This window comes from Carassius carassius, chromosome 3 (assembly GCF_963082965.1).
Source record: "Carassius carassius chromosome 3, fCarCar2.1, whole genome shotgun sequence".
NCBI lineage: Eukaryota > Metazoa > Chordata > Actinopteri > Cypriniformes > Cyprinidae > Carassius > Carassius carassius.
Window position 1 is genome coordinate 37,727,149 of NC_081757.1, and position 21,071 is coordinate 37,748,219.

The 21,071-nt window shown below is 37.2% G+C and overlaps 3 protein-coding genes across 19 annotated transcripts in view; 1 reads left to right on the forward strand and 2 right to left on the reverse strand.

Annotated features, from left to right (window-relative positions):
• The window catches only part of neo1a (neogenin 1a), a 154,448-nt gene extending 150,167 nt beyond the window's left edge, over positions 1–4,281 (forward strand). For 8 of the 10 annotated variants that reach the window (XM_059537332.1, XM_059537338.1, XM_059537272.1 and 5 more), the window contains 3 exons: positions 729–977; positions 1,467–1,591; positions 2,457–4,281. In XM_059537332.1, coding sequence (XP_059393315.1) covers positions 729–977; positions 1,467–1,591; positions 2,457–2,540 — 458 coding nt within the window. In that variant the 3' untranslated portion in view covers positions 2,541–4,281. Of the gene's footprint in view, positions 1–728; positions 978–1,466; positions 1,592–2,365 lie in introns of all 10 variants that reach the window. The other 2 variants (XM_059537281.1, XM_059537316.1) reach the window with 2 other exon arrangements.
• Positions 4,282–4,738: 457 nt separating this feature from the next.
• On the reverse strand, positions 4,739–6,484 carry LOC132113150 (small ribosomal subunit protein eS17-like). Its single transcript, XM_059520973.1, has 5 exons — positions 6,396–6,484; positions 5,888–6,070; positions 5,699–5,804; positions 5,052–5,117; positions 4,739–4,862 (listed from the first exon to the last, which is right to left on the reverse strand). The coding sequence occupies exons 1-5, from the start codon at positions 6,482–6,484 to the stop codon at positions 4,791–4,793; spliced, it is 516 nt and encodes a 171-aa protein (XP_059376956.1). The 3' UTR covers positions 4,739–4,790.
• A 1,084-nt stretch (positions 6,485–7,568) lies between these two features.
• The window catches only part of csnk1g1 (casein kinase 1, gamma 1), a 54,191-nt gene continuing 40,688 nt past the window's right edge, over positions 7,569–21,071 (reverse strand). For 2 of the 8 annotated variants that reach the window (XM_059537350.1, XM_059537345.1), the window contains exons 9-14: positions 19,912–20,060; positions 19,648–19,755; positions 16,960–17,070; positions 15,612–15,718; positions 13,443–13,466; positions 7,569–11,756 (exon numbers count right to left, since the gene is read on the reverse strand). In XM_059537350.1, coding sequence (XP_059393333.1) covers positions 11,702–11,756; positions 13,443–13,466; positions 15,612–15,718; positions 16,960–17,070; positions 19,648–19,755; positions 19,912–20,060 — 554 coding nt within the window. In that variant the 3' untranslated portion in view covers positions 7,569–11,701. The remainder of the gene's footprint in view (positions 11,757–13,442; positions 13,467–15,611; positions 15,719–16,959; positions 17,071–19,647; positions 19,756–19,911; positions 20,061–21,071) is intronic. The other 6 variants (XM_059537369.1, XM_059537367.1, XM_059537363.1 and 3 more) reach the window with 3 other exon arrangements.

Below are 21,071 nucleotides of genomic sequence, written 5' to 3' on the forward strand. Positions count from 1 at the left end.
TCTAGCTGGCCTAAGCGGGTAATTTTTTGTTATTCAGTGGTTCAGCCTGTTCTAGATTGTTGATCAATTGAGGGACCTGGTTTCAACCTTGTGAACCATTTTGGTCAAGCTGGTTAGAGCTGGCAGACCAACTTTGGCCATCAACAAAGCAAATAAACATGCTCCAAAAACCATCATTACCTAAGGAAAGGCAAAATGAAAACAAAATTGACCATATTTACTTAAAGTCGGAATGAAATCTTTTTTCTACGTTGATGTAATTGACCTTATTGTAAACAATTCATCCATGTAGTTTTAATTTGTTCATTATTTTGGCCTCATAATAAGACTCTCCTCTGACGTTTTTTCCTAAACCTGCCTCTGTCTAACAACCGACTGCAAACTCAGATTTTACCAATAGTTGTGGCGTTTTAACACAGTTAACATTAATGTAATAAACCAATTATGTCAAACAACAATACATTTAAGGAAGAAATATTAAGGTTGGGACACAACAAGATGCTCTGGACTTTCACCTTCAGTCTCCACAGCCTGGTCAGACTGTTTAAAATTGGTTGTTTCAGAAGAAGAGTATTCTACATATTCACATGTATGTTTAACATGATATTGAGTTGTTTTTTTTTCAAGAGGCTTCTCATGATTTTTAAGGTTGCTTGTATACAACACCCGCATGGTTAATAGTATGCAGTAAGCACCATGTGCTGACCCATGTGCTGATGTAATTACAGAGTCAGTAAGGAACACCCCTAGTGTTGACATGCACCCTCCGTCTGGGCAGCCCTCCTGCACCACTGACCTTTCAGAGACAGACATTAGCTACCACAGTTCAGCCGCTGAGGAGGAGCCAGCATTCAGTACACCCACAGCACATGTTCGTTCCACACACCCACTCAAGAGTTTTGCAGTGCCTGCCATCCCAGCTCACCCCATGTATGACTCAGCAGCATTACCCAGCACTCCACTGCTGTCTCAGACAGGTAAGTTACACAAGATATTCACATCTATATTGGTTAATCCAATCTGCAGTGTCTAAAATAATGTCTTTTAACATTAAAATGTTTATAAAATAGGCAGGTACATTCTCCAGCTATTGGTAATTTCATTGGAGTTAGAGGATGTAAATATCTGATCAGCATTGAGCTTAAAATATATTGCCAACCAAGGTGTACTCTTTTCCAATTTACAAAAATTAAAGTATTTATAGCATAAGAAAAGTCTGTGGAATATTGAGCTTAAATGGTACATATAGTGAGAATATAATAGGACCTAGAACAGACCCTTGTGGGGCACCTCAATTTAGAGTTGCAGAAGAGGAAGACAAATGGACTGATGGAAAAGATTCTGTCTTTTCAATAGAAAACTATTTTATTCCAGTAACTTGGATCTAGTTGTCACACTCCATCTGCTCTAAAAGTTTAAGGTTAAGAGGGAGAAGGCCAAACACTGACTTGTACGATTTGTTTTAGGGCCTCACTCAGTTAAAACAGCCTCTATTGGTACGTTGGGAAGGACGAGAACTCCTATGCCTGTCATAGTTCCAAGTGCACCGGATGTCTCGGAAAGTAGCAGACTGCATGAAGATGCAGGGAGCGTGAGTACTTTAGTTCCTATAATGTTCTGTATTACTTTTTCTCTGTACATTATGACTCTTACAACATATCAATGTATATTTGTGTAATTTCTGTTATGCAGTAACTAGAACTGTGACATAAAAAATGCTTGTGTTATATGTATTTTTGGTCAAGTCTAGGAGTTTTGACTATATTAAATGTAGTTTAATTATTTATACAGTGGCAATAAAATGTGTCTACAGAATATAACGGAATATCAGTAAGAAACCAAAGGCAGCCATCTGCTCCAAAAAAAGTGTTTTATCTAATTTGTGATGATAAGGACATGACAATGAACTGCTTAGTAGAATGACCTTTTTACAACATTTGCCATTGAATTCAAGGTATACATTTTATCATTATACATCAGTACTATGATCTTGGCCGTTCTGGTGCCATGCTCTACAGTTTGAGCTACAGCAATGTCATGCACTGTTTCATACTTTGTTTTTTTTCTTTCTAGGGATACTGTTACATATTGAGTATACTGTTCCATATTTAAATTTATATAAAGCTAATAATAAAATGTTTTACCTCTTTTTCTTCTCTCTCAAACCTTTACCTGCTTCTCCCTTTTAACGGCTGTATTTATTGCCTGCTTATTACAATTAATTATTGCAATTTTTAAAAAATGATTTAAAACTACTAATTGGTTCTCGTTTATCCTGCAAAATGCCCAATACTACCGTACCCCTTGATCCATTACCACGCATGCATGTGGCTGTGCTATTTGAGTTCCTGTTTTTCTTCTGCAGTACCACTGACCATCCCCTCATAAACCCAATTCCCCAAACCCCAGCTCACCCCAACCCCACCCCCCGCTGTAACCTTCTTCATCTCCCTCAGAATTACGAGACTGACGAGTTGATGGAGGAAATGGCCCATCTGGAGGGGTTAATGAAGGACCTAAACGCCATCACGACAGCCTGAGCACAATCCTCACAATAACACTAGACCTCACCTGCCACGGGGAGGACTTACAGCATGGAGGAGTTCTCAATCATTCGCTAAACGGAAAGAGAAGAGAGTGAGAAAACACTAATGTTTGGCATACCTTGCTTACTCTCAGGAAGGAGAAACCCATCAAATGAGGACAGTGGACATTCTGAGAAATTGACGTGGTTACTTCAACCAGATGATTGCAATTTTTCTCTCAGCATCCTAAAATGTTTCCTTATGTTTCAGCAGAGACCGTTTGAAAAGACCGTTTTATTATCCTACGAAAAAAGGAAAACTACATTATGCTGGTGTACGTGTTGGTGCTTGTAAGGCACAATTTACAGTGTTTCATTTGTGTCTTTTCTTTGTATGTTTTTGTATCTATATATATATTGACCCGTTCCAGTGAGCTTAACGCTGGACATCATCCTTTTGTCCTTTTTATTTCTGCAACTCATTTTGTATTAAGCATTTTGATTGATGTCTCTTTCTCTTTTGTATGTCATATAATGTGCCATGTCTTATTTTCTTAAACATGTTTTGTATTGTTTTATATGCAAATACACTTATCTGTTTGTATATATGTTTAAAATGGACTCATTTCATCACCACAGTAATGTTTCTGACCTCTCACGAGTTTCCATTTAGTCAGAGACATGCTGCTTTTTCATTTGCCATTAGAATGGATTTTTACAGTCTGCAACGTCCCCCTTCTACATTATGCCTTTTTTAAATGGGAGTTTCCGTCAGATATGCCTTATTGAATTTGTGTGGAATGGCAGAAATCAGTGCAACTGGGCAATGTTTTCAAAATGTTTATCACACAGCACTGTGATATTTGTTGTGCAATGCTGGACTGTTACTGGTCACTGATATGAGAACGTAGACCTCCATCACGCATGCTGTCAGACATGGTGCTGAAACTCAAAACTTCAGGTTGTACACATGTAATTGCTAACTGAACAAATTTGGTATATTGGAAAGTGCTTTATATAGTTTATTTCCTCTTGCTGCATTGGTAACTTACACAAACTCAATGAATGAATGACAACATTCACTGTGAGATTTTACAGACCACATGCTTGGCACTTAATGCAAAAAAGTGCAAAAGCAACACACTTTTATACTGAACTCCCAGTGCTCATCTTTCATTTTCCATTAGATTTCTGGTATTCTTTTCATATGAAGTACTTGTATAGAATTTCAATGTGCGAGGCAAAAAAACAACAACTATTCCTCCCCTGCTGGATATAGTTTTGATCTGTACTTTTACCCAAAGAAAATATGTAACAGCAATCATAATTTTGTTTTATGAATTTAATGTCTCAAACATATTCTTGAATGTCATTCTGACTGTAAGAAATTCTGGGTAACTATAGGAACATGTTAAAAAGCTTGGTAAAAAAAAAATCCTATTTGGGATGAACCTGTCAAGTTGTAGACCGTCAAACCTTTATTGCACTTTTTCAACAATTTCAAGAAAAGAAAAAAAGAAAAACATTTTTTCATATCCTGTGTTTTGAATATAAAGCTCTATTTGTGTAATGTAGTGTCATAATTTAGCATAGGCAGCTGGTCTTATTTGTTCTTTTGCCTCTGAAATCATATTTGAGCGGCAGGTTTTACGGTGTTGCATATGCAGAATTCTGTTGTTGCTTATTTCTGTACAAAGATCTTCTTGCTGTCCCTAGAAATACTCTGTGGCTTTTTAAAAAAAAAATTACTAAAAACACTGCCGTTGGTTCTTATTTGCTTGCATTTAAAAAAAATTTGAATGGTGTTTTTCAGGACTCTCTCCCATTTCTGGTCATTCGTGATTGCTGAATAAGGACCTTTAACCCTAATTCTCCAAACATTGGTTAGAAACCACTAAAATCAAGCATAATTGGAAATGAAACATTTCCATTACTTTATTTTTCCATTACTACGAAAAGCTGGTTTTCATAGAATAGAAACCTGACATTGGTTCAGTATTCAACATTTAGCATTTTTTTTCACATTTTCAAATCAGAATCAGCTGTATAGCTGTTTTTAGACCACTGTTACAATTAACATTTCAGAAACCAAATCTAGTTTAACTGTTACTGCTTTGTAGATCTGACTTGTTCAAGATGTAATACACTGTTATGAAGAGACGTCAGGAGAATAATGATCACCCAGATGATAAATAACTTGTTCAAACACAAGGATTTTTTTTTTTTTGCAGTCTTTATTGAATTCTGATAAATTACACCTCTGGACTCATCTGGGTGTTTTAAAGTTCATTCCAATACTTGGCTGGGTGACCTGCAAGTTGGAGATGTTGCCAAAGTCCTGCAACGAGAGAAAGAACGGTTTAATGTAATGTCCTTAATTCAAGTCTGAATAGGAACACTGGAATGACAGCTTTTTGGTAGTTCCAGAGCTTTTGATGGCTGCAAAATATAGCCATTACAGCACTGGAAGCACATAGAGTTAAGTTTTTGCAGTTTATCTACACAAACTACAGTCAAATCAACTTACGAAAGTCTTCAGCATTTCCTTTGTATCTGGATCAACCTCGATAATCTCCTGATCCAAAGCAGAGACCTGAGAACAAGTGAACAAGCACATGAAATAAGGGACTAATACAGTACTACTGTACATAAATGAGTTTAGAGGAAAATAATAGTCATCTGCTTAGACTGTTTGAAGGAATCAGTTGAATGAACGCTTCTATGACTCTTTAAGACAGTTTCAGATTTAAAAAAATAATAATTTCAATATTCAAAATATTTAAAACAAGTCTCACAGTACTACTTATGCCGTACTGCTTTGGACACATCTTCTGTGCCACTTGTACAGTGCAAAAAAAGGTTTTTGTTGGAAATGATTTGATTGATAGCCTATAGGGTCTTATTCTTACTGAAATTGATAAAATTCAGCACCTTGGCAAATAAACACCAATGAATAAAACTAAGCCCACATCCCTCGCTAAGGTTTTATATAAAAAAAAAAAAGCCCCATAAAATGAAAGATGTAAGAATATGGCAAAAATAAATACATAATAAAGTCCACATTGACATCTAATACGGTGTTCACATTCTAAAAGAAATATATAACAATTATTGTTATTATCCTTGGATGGCGATGGTGTATCTTCTGATGTAGTGTGAAATGACCCCACTGACCTCTGGGACGTAGTTATCCCGTCTCTCTCTCTCCTCCTCCTGCAGTTTGATGGAGATGCCTCTGACAGGACCCCTCTGGATGCGCTTCATCAGATGGGTCACATACCTGCACAGAGACCACTTTTTTAGTAACTTAATAACTGGCGACAGGACCCTGTTACTGTACAGCGCTGATTCATCTTCACTCACCCCGCGATCTTGTTGCGCAGCGGTTTGCTGGGGATGATGGCGATCTCCTCGCACACTCTCTTGTTGATGTGGAAGTCGTTGCCCAGGCGGGTGTAGTACTTCTCGATGACCACCCGAGCGGCTTTCTTCACGGTCTTGGTTCTCACGCGCCCCTGTGAGCAGACACCGGAGTCAGTCACAGCACTTCAGATTGAGATCCGACAGCTCACACGACGTCAACATAACATTACAAACTATTAGCACTTAAACGCATGCTCTAGTTTAAGACACATGAATACGAGCTATGGCTTTCAACTGTTTTATTGTTATTTTCGTAAACACACGAAAGTGGCAGGATAAAATCAGCATTGTATTGCAGACTGTAACATCTGAACCTGCTTCCTTAGAAATTAAACATTTTTTGTAGAAGCGGGAGATGACGCGGATTGTTTTTTCATCATCCTACATTATCGCTACTGCCAAATGTCAAAATAATTAGTGTATTAGAATCTTGACAGATTTGGCAAACCATGTTGGTGGTTTTAGGCAGGTGATGAGACGATAAAGCACGGGATTGGTACGGATTGACACGGGTTCACTGTGAAACATACACACCATTCTGAGCCGGTCTAGACGAAAAGGGTTAACAGAACAAGAGTGCGGAAGTTTATAAAGCTCTGCCGGAAATGAGATAAAAGTCTCTGAATGAGAAACATAACTTGCTTCAAATCAACGGGTAAAATAAAAAGGGCAGTTTTATTTAAAACTTGCACATATTACACAACTAAGAAAATAAAAGCTGCAGAAAAAACGATTAACCACATAAACTCACTGCAGACTTAATTTATAGTTAATAAATTATTGTACGGGCTCATTGGAAACGACCAAATATATCATTTTATTTGAGATTTGATACGCCTACATACCTTCCAAGACATGTCATTAATAAGAAATAAACATTCATGTCTTTGTTAGAAGGCTGCTATATTTGATCTACAACATCAAAGTAATGAGAACAAGATTCAGCTGCTAATATGACAAGTGTGTACAGTATATTTGTCACTGGTAGAATAATTAACTTGTATCTGAGGAAAGAAATCTTGTTATATTTTTTTCTTAAGTGTAAAGGCGAAGTTGTAACCTTGGGGTAAGATGACCCCTGGAGACACCTTGGCCCAAAATATTAGGAAGCTTGAGAATGTTAAAGTGTGAAAGGTGAAAGTGAGTGAAAGTGGATTCATTAGGTTTAACTTGCCTTCAATTCAGGATGAAATAGTCCAAATATAATATTATGGGGGAGGGGATAAAATAAACGCGTGTGGGTTTACAAATTGGTTAGCTAAACCTGAAAACTCCCATTTTTTTGGGGGGGGGGGGGGGGGGGGGGGTCCTCTTGTGTAAAAAATTATATATATATATATATATATATATATATATATATATATATATATATATATACACATTTCTGTGAGGGTTAGGGTTTTAGTATTTATAATTAGCTCGATATAAAAACGGAAGTCTATGGAATATGCCCATTTACATCACTATGTAAACGTGTGTGAATGTACTTTTTTTCCTGTAGTATAAATTATGTATGTGTACATGTAATTACTAAACAGAATGAACTCATAATCCACAATTTTTCAGGCCACAAAGGTTTTAGGCCACACATAACCTCTAAAAAAGACAGACACGCTCTCACTCAATGGTTAAGAGACATTTTCTTTTATTTTACATAAAAAAGGGTGAAAACTTGAGTTTCCCTTTAAGAGTGGAGGGAATAAAAATTGAATTTGAAAAGTTATGTATGGAATTTTATATGACTCCTCAGGAAAATAGGCATTTTAAATAAGATTAAGATTAATGCCTTAATCTTTCTGCAACTTAAAATATATTTAGAGAGAGAGAGAGGAGAGAAAACAAAACGGGTCCATCACAGTTGAAGCCCTTGACAAAGTAAAATCATTGAAATACATTTAAGCAACATTCATATTTCAACACAATAAATTCATAATACAATGAAATTTAAAGTATCTTTGTAAGTATGACCAGAACAAGAGAATGGCTCTTGCAGTACTGTACAATTCAGTTTTTAATATGTTCGAAGTACAGAAACATCCTTACTGAAATAAACACTAGAAAAAAAAAATTAAAAAGAGAATTCAAATATTGCAGTGCTTTCCTACCAGACTCCTGTAATATAATCATTCCGAGGTCATTAAAAATGAGCAGTTAACCAGATCAGACTGTTCATTAAAAATAAAGATAAAAAGTTCCCACATTAACTAAAACCTTGAGACAGGAATGATTAAATTTTCAGAGAGAGAGAAAAAAAAGCTATGACTGGAGCAGACACAATGGAAGGGCAATACAGTATACAGCGGCAAAATAGTACGCAGTGGACATTTACCTGCTGAACTGGAGCGTACAGAGGGGTCAGGCTTGCAGTAGCATGTTTAAGGCATCACGCAGCCACAGAATAACAGTGTATCAACTTCATGCCCACAATGTTCTTCAGTGCCCCATTTACAAGTAGTTTCCATTGCTTTCGGGATCAAAAGCCATGCACATAAAATCTGCATTAACGTCACTAACTTCAACTTTAGGAGAATAACTCCATTTACCTCTCTGTATGTAAATCTGCAGCACAGTAAAGTGACCAGAACCGTGATACAAAAGCAAAGGCAATTCAAAGGAAATGGAATGGTACACGAAAACCTCTCCAAAGGACCCAGAATGCTTCCTGAACGACTTGACTTTTGGGGAATCGATCGCTTTTGTGGAATTATTGTATGTTTAAACCTCAAATGGACTCTTTATTAAAACAAAACCTACAAAAAAAGGTACAAAAACATGGTACAAGCTTAAAAAAAAAAAGGAAAAATTAAAGATGAAAAATGGTTTGAAATAGTCATCACCTTGCAGTTGACGAGAGCCAGTAGTCATTATGATCGCATTTCCCATAATTCCAGTAATAAGGAATAACGTCTGTTCTAGCCATCCCTCATCAAACTACTTCAAATAGCATATTAAGAGTGTGATTTCAGTGTAGTGTTTCACATGGATGAGTCATTCTTATCCAGCAGATGGTGCCTTGATCACCGTCCACTCATAATCCCAAAGTACATCTTACATCTGCATGTAGGACTAGCTTCCTCATCCATGAATCCAAAGCTAAATGCTTTCACATTCCTCTTGTATCCAAAAAAATCTATTCCTGATGGCTCCGTAACAAGCCAATGCCTCCCACTTTGACTTTGGAAGAGCATCAACAAGAATTAAGGGGTTAAATCCTGCAAAATCTCACTCCTTAGAGCCAGACGCACCTGGCAATAGCAAGCAGTGCACATCCAGAAATACTAAATTGTCTTCCAACTCTAGCGAGGCACGTAATACATATCGTTAATAGAAGAACGTTAAATAAAATGCGAGACTTTTTTTTTTTCAAGAGTATTATTCAAGTACTTTTCAAAGAATAATTTAGACCCAAAGTGACTTGCATCACAGTGGACAAGCATAAGGAATATCTATTAAATAACCGTCACATCAGAAATACATGGAAAGTTTTTTTTTGCGCATTTGCAAAAACGTTTGGTTGACTCCTCTATAACCACCAACCCGAGATCTGAACGAAACTTTCATCCCTACATGGTGGAAATTGTTCCACAAGGTGAATCCAAAAAGGAATGGGTCAGTGAGAGCTCACCAAGTTACTATTTACATATATATACGAGTGGAAACAGACGGCTGGATTACTAAACTGATGAGTTAAGAGGTGAAAACATGCTAATAAAGAATCTGTGCCCATTTGCCATATCAATTTGGTCCAACACGCTCATTTATCCACTGCTTTTGTAGGAACATTCAAAGCATGCCATCTGTAGGCCCTCAGGGGGGATTTCCAAAATACATAATGGGCATGAAAGATTCTTCAAACAGCTTCATTTACCTCCGTTACTTATGAAAGACGAGTTCAGAGGTCAGTAGCATACAGCAACGCAAAGGCTGAAGTAAACCAAGGGCCTAAGACAACTTTAGTGCAGTCACACGCTCCTATGGCTTCTCTCTCAACTTTTGTACGGTGATCAAAATCAAATCAAATAATAGTTCATATAATTTATCTTACATTTTTTCACATTTGCTATACATTAGAAAGATCACAAAATAAAATCATGGATTTAATGCTGTGAATAAGTGAACGGTGAAAGCAAAAAATGAACAAGGCAACATCACGACTTGAAATTAGCGATTCTCTTAAGTAGAAACAAAAAAACGACGACAACGTAACTACAGTAATTGTTTCGCATATAACCCCATTTTACATAATTCCTGCCTTAAGGATTGCGCTCAGGAAAGGACTGCCTCATCCATGCAAGAGGTCAAGGGCTGCCCCATCTCAGAATACGCGCATATATATTATAGCGTTTACGAACAGGCCGTTTCAATGGGTCTTCGGCCGTTTTCTGCCACATAATCCAATTTGTGTTCGATTTTGTTGATTCGAACCTGTCGAGCGAGGTTCCTAAAGGGAATGAGACATGTATCAGGTCAGTGTGAAGGCATGGGAGGAGTTTAATAATGTCCTACTGCAGGTGGCATCCGCCGAGTAATGTTAAGGCATTAAATTGAGATGTTTCGCAGTGGCAGTCACTACTGTCAGTCTGCGTCCTCCGAGGTTCCACCACATGACAACTACTAAAACACAGAAATGCCTGCCGAACTACCATTATTACATTATTTGTGGCATCTTTCGCTTAATATGAACAAGTTGAGGTGTTTTCCAAACCACTCTGGCACATGAAACATTATTCTCATTCTGAAGAATTACTGTAGCAGTTTTCAGGCATAAAAACCAACATCTATTAGGAACTGGTCGTGGGAATAATAAGTGACTATATGGACAGAAGGATACAAAAGCGCAGAAGGAAGTCTCACTGGCCACCTCAGCCAATAGAAAAGCAGCCAGCTGTACGTCAAAGCGGTACGATATCGTAAGAGGAGAAAGCAGCATGACTGGCTGGTGGGTTGAAGTGGGAGGAGTGCTTTAGAACAAGCAGCTTAAATACTAGTCAGTGGAACGGAGTAACACCCATCGTTACCACTGGAAACAGCTGCTTATGTCACACTTTCACAAAGTTCACGTGTAAAGGCCAGCTAGCATCATTACGACAGTTATTTGTTTTGCGTTTTGCCCATGTACGTTAAATCTTTCCGATAGATACGACAAAGAAATCTGCTAGTCATATTCTAAGGCTTCGACCACTTCCTGGCAGCATGAGAACCAACAATCAGCCAACAAATACACATACAAACATTTCAAAAGGGTTAAGTGTGAAATAAAAAAAAACCACAGTCTCGTCTCGTGTGGAGTGGAAGTGGGCCGGGAAGTGCTCGGGGGAGGAAAAAGTCTGAGGTTCGAGCTCCAGCATGGGCGACTTTGTCTCTCTTACTCCCTCTATGTCACACAAAGGGCTAGAACTGTGCCTGTCACGGAGGAAGAGGACGAGAGGGCACATTCAGAGACTTCCTCCCCGGCACATCCACTGCTTAAGACGAGGGGAACGAAAAAAGAAGCAAAACAGCAAAGGAAGTGCGGTGCTGTTCCAGTGCTTTGAGATCCTAGAGACAGTCTGAGGATAAATTAAGATGTGGAAGAAAACAACTGAAACCAAACAAAGACAATCCCCACAGAGACAACGTGTGCATGCCTCTTCGTTTTTCATACATCGCTGCCCAACTCATTTGGAGGGCTCGCTGTTGTCGTCTTGTAAAATTTCTTTATTTGAACGCTCTAAAAACAACCAAAGGAATGGACTGTGCGGAGAGGCCGGAGGTTCATTTGTGCCGTTGAGTGTTCTTCTTTCTCTTCCTCTTGAAGAAACAGCAGCACCTGAGGATGAACACACAGGTTAAGGTTAGTGATGGCAGGCAATTAGCTTGTTATTCCAACCTAATAATGAAGCATCTGGCCTCTAGCTACACATGCGCCGTCAGTATGTAGCTGCCTTTGTAAATCTTAAAAAAAGCAGGTATGTGGGTTACGCTACATATTATCTGTGCTGTCGATAATGCATTAGTGTATTCGTACCAACCTAAATGCTACATATAAAAAGACAATAACTGGTCAAAGTTAATAAAAAGGAAACTTAAAGACATTTAAGTTTCGTTAAAAGCATCAACAACAGAATGTTATACAGCAACAACACGACAGAATGGGTCAGGGAAAACAAGGCACATGCAGTGGAAGAGAACAGCTCCAGACTGACACATTGAAAAGTGATAGACTTTACTAAACATGTTCCTAATGGATGCTGCTTAACAGCCAGTAAATTACAGGCAATCACTGGCTGTATCGTTTTAGGTTCACTCCAAACCCTTAAGACCTTCATTCATCTTTGGAACACAAAAATATTTTTTTGATGCATTCCGAGAGCTCTCTGACCCTCCCATAGAAAAGCAAGGATCCTTACACAATCAAGGCTCAGAAACATAGCAAGGAGATCGGTAAAATAATCCATGTGACATCAGAGGTTCAACCGTAATTTTATGAAGCTGCAGAATACTTTGTATGTATATATATATATATAAAAGACTTTATTCAACAGTTAGTCTTCTCACCCTGGTGCCATTTTGGAGAGTATCCATTGAATGTGAACAGCGTATGCTGTTATGTTTTAGCTATGTAACGCAGACACGCCGTTTACGTCATTTACGCTTTGATCTGAACAAAAACAATATCCACATGACGCAGCTGACAAAAAACAGCATACACTGTTTACTTTCAATAGATACTCTTCAAAATCGTTATTTTCTTTCTTTTGAGCACAAAAGGTATTCTCGTAGCTTCCATGGGAGGGTCAGAGAGCTCACGGAATGCATCAAAAATATCTTCATTTGCGTTCTGAAGATGAACAGAGGTCTTACGGGTTTGGAATGACATGAGAGTGAGTAATGAATGACAGAATTTTCACTTTTGGGTGAACTAACTCTTTAATGATGGCCAAAGAGCGAGAAATGCGTTCCTAAATTTAATGCATAGGGTTAGGAGTTTATTACAAACAATGTAAGCACTAGTCATAAACTTGGTTTGCCTGGGAGATCGTGACCTTCTAACAATATTACAGACCATATAAAAAAATATATATAAAATAAATTTAATTTAATAAGCAGAATAATCTTAAACGCTAATAATGTTACTAATGTTGTGGTATAAAAGACTTCGTTAAGAGTCTGCATACTTCTGTTTAAGGAACTGTGAATGTACATTTAACCTCTACATCCTCATTCCATTTGGTTTCTGTAAATAAGCTAAAGTTGGACTATTAAAGACTTCTCAGTGTACCTCCGATCGACTTTTAATTCAACTTTAATTTTAAACTTTAGGGCATTTCATCCTCTCAAATTAGACTTTGAGCAAACAGACCTCCCTCTTTCTGTTTCAAACTCACAGACCATGAACAGCTATATCAGTCTACATCTATGTTAGTAGATCTTGGTGTAAGCGTGATCTATATGGCCACAGTCTAGGCTGGTCCACTCCTCTTGGGTTTGATGTGGACTGGAGAGAGAGACTCACCACAGGTTGAGCATTTTCACGCAGCTACAGAAGAATGTGAAAAGAGAAAAGACAGAGATTATTACACAGAGGTGAGATGATGAGACAAACCTAATGTCGGCGACAAAAGACCAACAGGAAGACACAAACAGAAAGAAAGAGAGAGAGACTGAGCGGATCGTGTGATCTAAAACATCTGCTCAATTGATGTTCACCTTTCATTAAGTAATATCATAATAGGTATTTTATGTATCCCTGTTTATAAAATTCTAAAACAGATGGGCAACAGAAAAAAAGAATGGGAGGAAAATGGTAGAGATAAAAGGAACTGAAAGGGTTTGGAGAAATGTAGTGTCGTCCTCAGCTCACCAGCCCACCGCTCTAATAGTGAATATAATACAACATAAACATGCTTCAGCTTGAACAATGGGTCTCTGCCACTATAAAACATCTGGGAAGAATTTGTTGTAAAAATTAAGCCAAGTACCTGAAAGTCCATCAATCATGGTATATAAAAAATAAATTAAAAAAAAAAAATCACTGTAGGCACAGCCGATTTCATTAGGTTGTTCAAAAGTTGTCAAAAAGCAATCTCATGTAATAGAGAGAAATTTAAGTTTCACAGCTTAAAATGCAGATCCTTCAATCAGAATTATAAACCAAAGCTATGTTTTTAATACATTTATGATTTAACTCCGTATGATTTAACTGTGTCACTCAGTAATGATAGCATATTTACATGAGACATAGAAATTAGATGTAAAAGTGTTCTTACACTCTTGGTTATTCAACTCCAATAACATTTAATATTTTGAAGCTGACAGGGTTTAGAGACATGTTTTTAAACACAATGTTTGTGGTTTAAAGAATTTTTTTTTACTATATAACCAACTGAATGCATCTCACTGGAAAAGTAAACTTATTTTAATGCTTGTGCTCTTTCTTAGAAAATGGAATAAGAATGTTTGTACCTGTGCTCATGACAGACATTACTGTAGGACGCAATGAATTCAAAAAGCATTAAATAAATGAAAATAAGACAAAAACCATACGGCCTCATTTGCTCCTCTACATCTATGCAAAGCAAAACAATCCATGTAGGTGGAAGACACAGTCATGAGCTGAATATGGGGCATAAAACAGATGCCAAACACTAATAGTGTGAAGCCCTGATGACGATTCTCGTTTTTCTCTTTTAATTCAATGTTATGTAAAATAGAAGCTGCTACTAAAGCTCAAGTGACAGTGTTCTAACATTAAAGACTGAACCTTTAAATAAGAATACGTAACACTGATAAAGCAATCAACAGGTTGCTATATTAAAGAAACAAGGAAATGCAAAGAAGAAAGAGATCAGAGAGATTAGAAAAAAAGACCTCTGGTTCGCATTAATACTGTGTAATAACCAATCCTGTTAACTGATCAAGACAGCTTCTGTCTGCCACTTCCAAGAATGTGCATCAGTAAATCAAAGACAGAGGGCTTTTTAAGATATCAAAGAACTACAAGAATGAGTTTTTAAAATTATGTTAGACAGGACGTTTTATATGACACACTCAAATGCACATCAGGTGCTTTAGATGAATAGGAAACTACAGAGTAACAGTTGTCTTTTAAAATATAAACTACCAGTCAAAAGTTTGGAATTGTAAAGATCTTTTATGTTTCTCACCAAGGCTGTATTTATTTGATCAGAAATACAGCATAAAAACAAATATGAAATAGTAGAAGAACTCATTTCTACTGGAATATATATTTAAATGTATTTCTTTCCCCAGTAATGGCTGTTGGAAAATTTAGCTTTGCAACAGAAAATATAAAAATAATTTGAGAACAGTATTATTTCTTATTGTTTATCTTTTTGTTTTTACTCTAGTTTTTATTCAATAAAAGCAGCCTCTGTGAGTGTAATAGAATCCTTTCATAAACATTAAAAAAATAAAAAAAATATTCCAAACTTTTGAATGGTCGGATTCATATTTCATTAAAAACTGAAAAGTGCCCATTTAAAAAAAAAAAAGTTCCATTAAACACTTTGGGTACACAGAGCACTACAGGGGAGCAGATGGGAATGGACCAGAAAGGGCAGGGGTGAAGTCAGATAAAGACCCAGAGTGCTAAAGGACAGCTTGTGTCAGTTAGACACAAGGCACAGACAACAGAAACCTGTGAGAAGCCATGTGCACATACTTGGCCTCATCCACCACCTCCACTTCTGCCTGCGCTGTGATTGGTGCGTTTGAGTGGGCCGTCAGCGGGTCTTCTGCATTCAGTTCACCATTAGTTGAGCTCACCACCTGTGGCAGAAAAGAATGAAGTAAAGTAAAATCTAATTATTGGGTGGCCTCAGTGTAACAATGTTATTTTAATAAGAGAGTTCAGTCAATCGTTCTACAGAAGCTCCATGCAAGTAACTACTGGAAGGCAGAAACTGAGGAAAATCATTTACTACAATACTTGCTTATGAAAGGTCAAAATATTCCTGGTTAAATGCAACCTTAACTTTTTTTACCAAATGAAAATAACTTAAAGTTAACTGATTTTCACAGAACACATCTTAAATCTACAGGGCTGTTTCTTGTATTGCTGTGTGTTTTCTCATTGCATGTAAATTATTCAAAATACTTCGCTATCACCAGTCAATCCAAAATGTAATAATAAAAAAATGTAGCCATACTGATATTCATGCTTTTATTTTAAAAGCCAATGTTCTATTATTTTAGTCGTTTTATTTTTAGTGAGTCTCACCAGATCCACTAATGTACAGAATCGAGAAAAAACAAAACCCTTTCACTACTCTTCACTAAAGAACACTTTCGTACAGTAGCCCCAAAACAGATTTTCACTCTTAAGTCGAACTTAATGTAATACCATTTGGTTTGTTATCTAATATATCTTTACACATTACAGAATTCCCCTCAGTTCAATACAGAGGCCATCTAAATAAACTCTAGGACTGTCAGCAGCATTTCTCATTCGTCTGTTGGAGGCACCTACTGGATAAAAGTAAAGCAAGCTCTTCAAGTCTGCATGTTTGTCGCCATCTCAGTCGAATACATGCACTGAATTGTGCTTTGTGTACTGTAGAGTGTGAAAGCTGGTGATAATAGGCCCTAATTTCAGCCTTACCAAATTACCACAACAAGGGTTACAAATAATCTCAGTCTCTGCATGACATATGCCGCGTTTCATTCAATTCAGAAAGTTAGAATTTACACCCTCACACTCAGAAAAGTGATAAGATTATGAAAATGACACTTTTCCAACCTCCTGGTTGGAAAATTCCAACAGAATGCCACTTGACAACGTTCTTCCAACTTGGACAATGAAATGCTATATGGAATTCAGAAATATTAAGGTTGGAATATACCACATTCAAACACTTTCATACTTTGAATGAAACGCAGCATTTTTTTTTAATAAGAACAAGAAATGCCGAACAGGGGAACCCATAGAGGAAGTGTTCTAGAGCGGGTGGGGCGCGCTGCTGCAGACATGAGCGCACACAGGAGGAGTTGAGCAAGGGTTGAAGCAGTACCTGCACTGAGCCTCCGTGCCTGTCCGCTGCCAGGTGTGAGGTCAGGTAGGAGGAGTTTGTCTGACGGTTGGGCTGCACCTCCCAAGCTCCTCTGCGGTCGGAGATGGCCGTCTGTGCGGATGGAGGAGGTGCAGGAGGCGGCGCAGGAGGGGGGAGGTGTGGTGAGTGAGCGAGAGCAGGCGGAGTGAGGCCAGGTGGCATGCAGCACAATGCAGGAATGGAAATCAACAAGAAAAAACAAGAGCCAGTCAAAGCCAGGAAATGGCATTAGTGACTGTGGACCAGTTGTCCAATCAAACCAAGCAGCAAACACCACAAAATAAACACAAGGAGACATTAAAACAGAGGAAATTGAAGAGAAAACTTTCTGAAATCTGTTGAATGCCAAGTGGACTGGACAACACATGTAGCAAATCAGGCATCCAACACTGAGTACCCACTGGATATCTGACAGCATAATTTCAATAATTAGGTATAGTTCACCCAAAAATTAAAATTACCCCATGAAGCCATCCTACAGTAGGTGTATATTGTTATCTTTCAGATGAATATAATCACAGTTACAATAAAAACTGTCCTGGCTCTTCCGAGCTTTATATTGGCAGTGAATGGTGGTCAAGACTTTGAAGCCCAAAAAAGTGCATCCATCCATCATAAAATTTACATATGTATACAGAATATACAGAACCCATGGGCTGCTTGACCCATTCCATGAAGCTCTTGAACAGTTTTTGTGTTGTAATTAATGACAGTGGAGGTTTGAACTCTTCAGCCATAGAATCAGCAGAGCATTGGTGACTTTTATGCACAATGCACCTCAGCACTCTGTAACCAAGCTCTGTGCCTTTACATGTGGTCTTCTGCTTTGTGGCTAAGTTGCTGTTGTTTCTGAATGCTTCAACGGTTTAATAACAGCACTTACAGTTGACAGTGACAGGATGGAATTTCAGGGATGGAATTTCACGATCTAACTTATTGCAAAGGTGTTATCTTGTCACAATATCATACTTGAATTCACTTTTTCTTCACAAATGTTTGTAAATGCAGACTGCGTGGTTAGGTTTTGATTTTGAATAGGAATATTCCTATTCCTAGGAAGAGGTGTTGATGTGCCACAATTAGTGTTGTGATGCCCTCTAAACAGACTCACTAAACAGCAAAACCTCCACCAGATTGATGATGAGGCAGTTTACAGGGCCCTTGTGTCTTTCAGCCAAGGATTTCTAAATATATCTGCACTCCTCTTCCCTCACAAGAATCATAAGGATACACTTGAATTCAAATAGACATATGATGTCAGGTTGTCTTAAAGAACATGATTAGCCAGAAATTAAGGTAGTCATCACTTCATTATCTCACCCTTACCCTGTCTTTGCAAAAGCAAAAAAAAAAAATAATTAAAAATGTTATTCATGTAACAAAAACTAATTTTCTTTTTGACGACTTAAATCTTAAATTCAAACACTTGTGAAAATCATTTATGATCCCAAATTAAACGTTTGCTTCAGCAGATGAGTTTGATACAGGGCAGGTTTGTGAGATGTGCAATGTTCATTTGCTCTTGCAAACGTAAGAAAAAGCCAGAAAAACCACAAATTGGCAAATTAATCAATATAAAAGTCTCCAGTGACATATTACTTGTAAAAATATAGTTTCAGGAACTTCTATTCCCAGCATGCACTCTGAGCCATGATGTGCCAAAGCAGTGCATGCTGCAGCAGCCAGTTGCTGAGTGGGCGAGTCTAATGATTTTGTTTAAAGCTTCATGTAGTGCTGAAGAAACCCTCTAATATCAACTCCACCTCCACCAGCTCGATTTAGAATTCTTCAACCAATGTCATGAAAACATGTCTAGGCCATAATTTAACTCCAGAATTAAAAAAAAAAAAATCTAATTTCTACATGTTTTGTATTATTGTGATCTAGCAAGGACCTTTCCCTTCCCCAAATTCTCATTACCAGGGGGAAATAAAGCATGCATGCATTTATTAATAAATAAACAAATTTTCCGATAATTTCTACTTTTACCAACGGTGATTCTCAATACTGTCCTAAACTTTGCATGACAATGAAAACAAAAAACTTTTTTTTTTTTAAATCATATACATAACCGTTTAAATGATTATAGTACTGTGAAATATTATAATATTATATAAAAATAATTGTTATCTAATTTAATATATTTTAAAATGCAATTTATGCAGGTGGTGGCAAAGCTGATTTTTTTTAGCTCACTTTATTCAAGTTTTCAATGTCCCATGATTCTTCTGAAATATGCTGATTTATTATTAGTTAAAAATAATTGTGCTGCTTAACATTTTTGTTCAAACCTGTTGATACTTCTGAAACGGCAATTTATCAATTACTACTTTAAATGGCAATCTTTTGAAAACAATGCAAAAATGGCTACTGTACTTTTTGAATTAATTGAGTTAATGTGGGTATGTAAAATAAATCTTACTGACTTCTACATCAATAAGTCCAACTCTTTCTTGTGATCATGAGGTGAAATATGACCCAGACTTGTCTTGTGAGATTCACTTATTTGGTTCAGGGGAAATATTATCTACCTTTAATAAATGGGTGTGTGGACAGAAAAATGAACATGGGACATTTTCTCTTTCCTTTCCTGTAATAAAGACAAGGTTCACTAATCATAAGCTTTCTTAATGAGCAGTGGAAGATTACCTGATTCCTTAAGGGCTGGTGCTGGGAGGGTCTGTCTCTGTGTGCGTGGCTCTCACGCGTGATGGCTGATGCCCCTGAGTCCACGTGGACCGACCCCACCGGTGTGGGCTGAGAAAAACAAACCAAAACACAGAGAACATCAGCTCCAAGGTGAGCTAGCTCTGTGTCGGAGCAAATATAGACGGCAACATTAGGCAGTCTTGCAGAGATGGATAAACTGTGCCACTTTATTCTCTAGGCAGTAAAGATGAAACATTGACTCACAATCTGTCTGCCAACCCAGTCATACGAGTAATCAAAGGTATATCCTTTTCGTTCAAACAACTCCGTAAACAAGGTCCGCAAGTATTCGTAATCTGGCTTCTCAAAGAAATCCAACCGCCGGACATAGCGTAGATAGGTGGCCATCTCCTCTGAAAACACAAATGAGGATAAAGTTACAATGACAATAATCCATAAATAAGAGCAAAGGGAAGTCTTGCCTTGAAGTCAACATAAAACGTTTCAACAACCCATTTTACTTCCGCAATGTGATATGCTGCTGCCCAGCTCAATATGTTGTTGTATTTAAAAAAGATAACAAAATAGGATTGTGTGCCTCAACTGATTATATTGTTGTTGACAAGTCTAACAAAGCCCCAGAAGTCGTCAAAAAACATTGTTTATGCAATCTTTTTTATAATAGCCTACTTAATCTATGAATCAAATAGTCAAATCCGATACTGAATGCCGTTGAAAAATAGGTTATATTGAGGGGTGCATAATTATTTTTTTCATTCTGGTTGTCATAAGAGAACCTGGAGATTTGGTTTGGTGCTAACAATGCACATAGTGTGACCTATTAAATATAAATAAAAAAATAATAGTATTATTGCACTTAGTTTATTCTTAAAATAAAATAAACACAACTATAAAGTATGATAATACTACATTCTAAGATAAAAAATGAGTATTAAATAAAAAATACAATTATTTTATAGCAGACTTAAAATGCAATGCTAAAATTAACATTTTAATATTAATTTTATTTTTTATTATTATAATTTTTTTCAAACCTAAAATCAGCAAGCTTTTATTTAGGCGGGTTGCCGGCAAGTAATTACATGTGGTGCCAGTTTTACCACTGCCAAGTGAAAAGCAGTGATTGAAATTTTTGCTCTGAAACCGCCAACATTTATGCTTTGTTTGAATGGAAATTTTATATGGTATTACAGTTAACTGATCTAAAATGGTGATGGTGCATAACAGCTGTCAACCATGTCTGACAGAAATGACAGAACCGATGTACCTAATAAAGAGGCTGCTGAATATATTCATTAAAATCAACTGAATCAATAGGCAGCGACCAATAACTACAAACATATAAGCCTATTATAAATAGAGCTGTAGTCAAGTCCAGCTTTGTCGAGTCCAAGTCAAGTCCA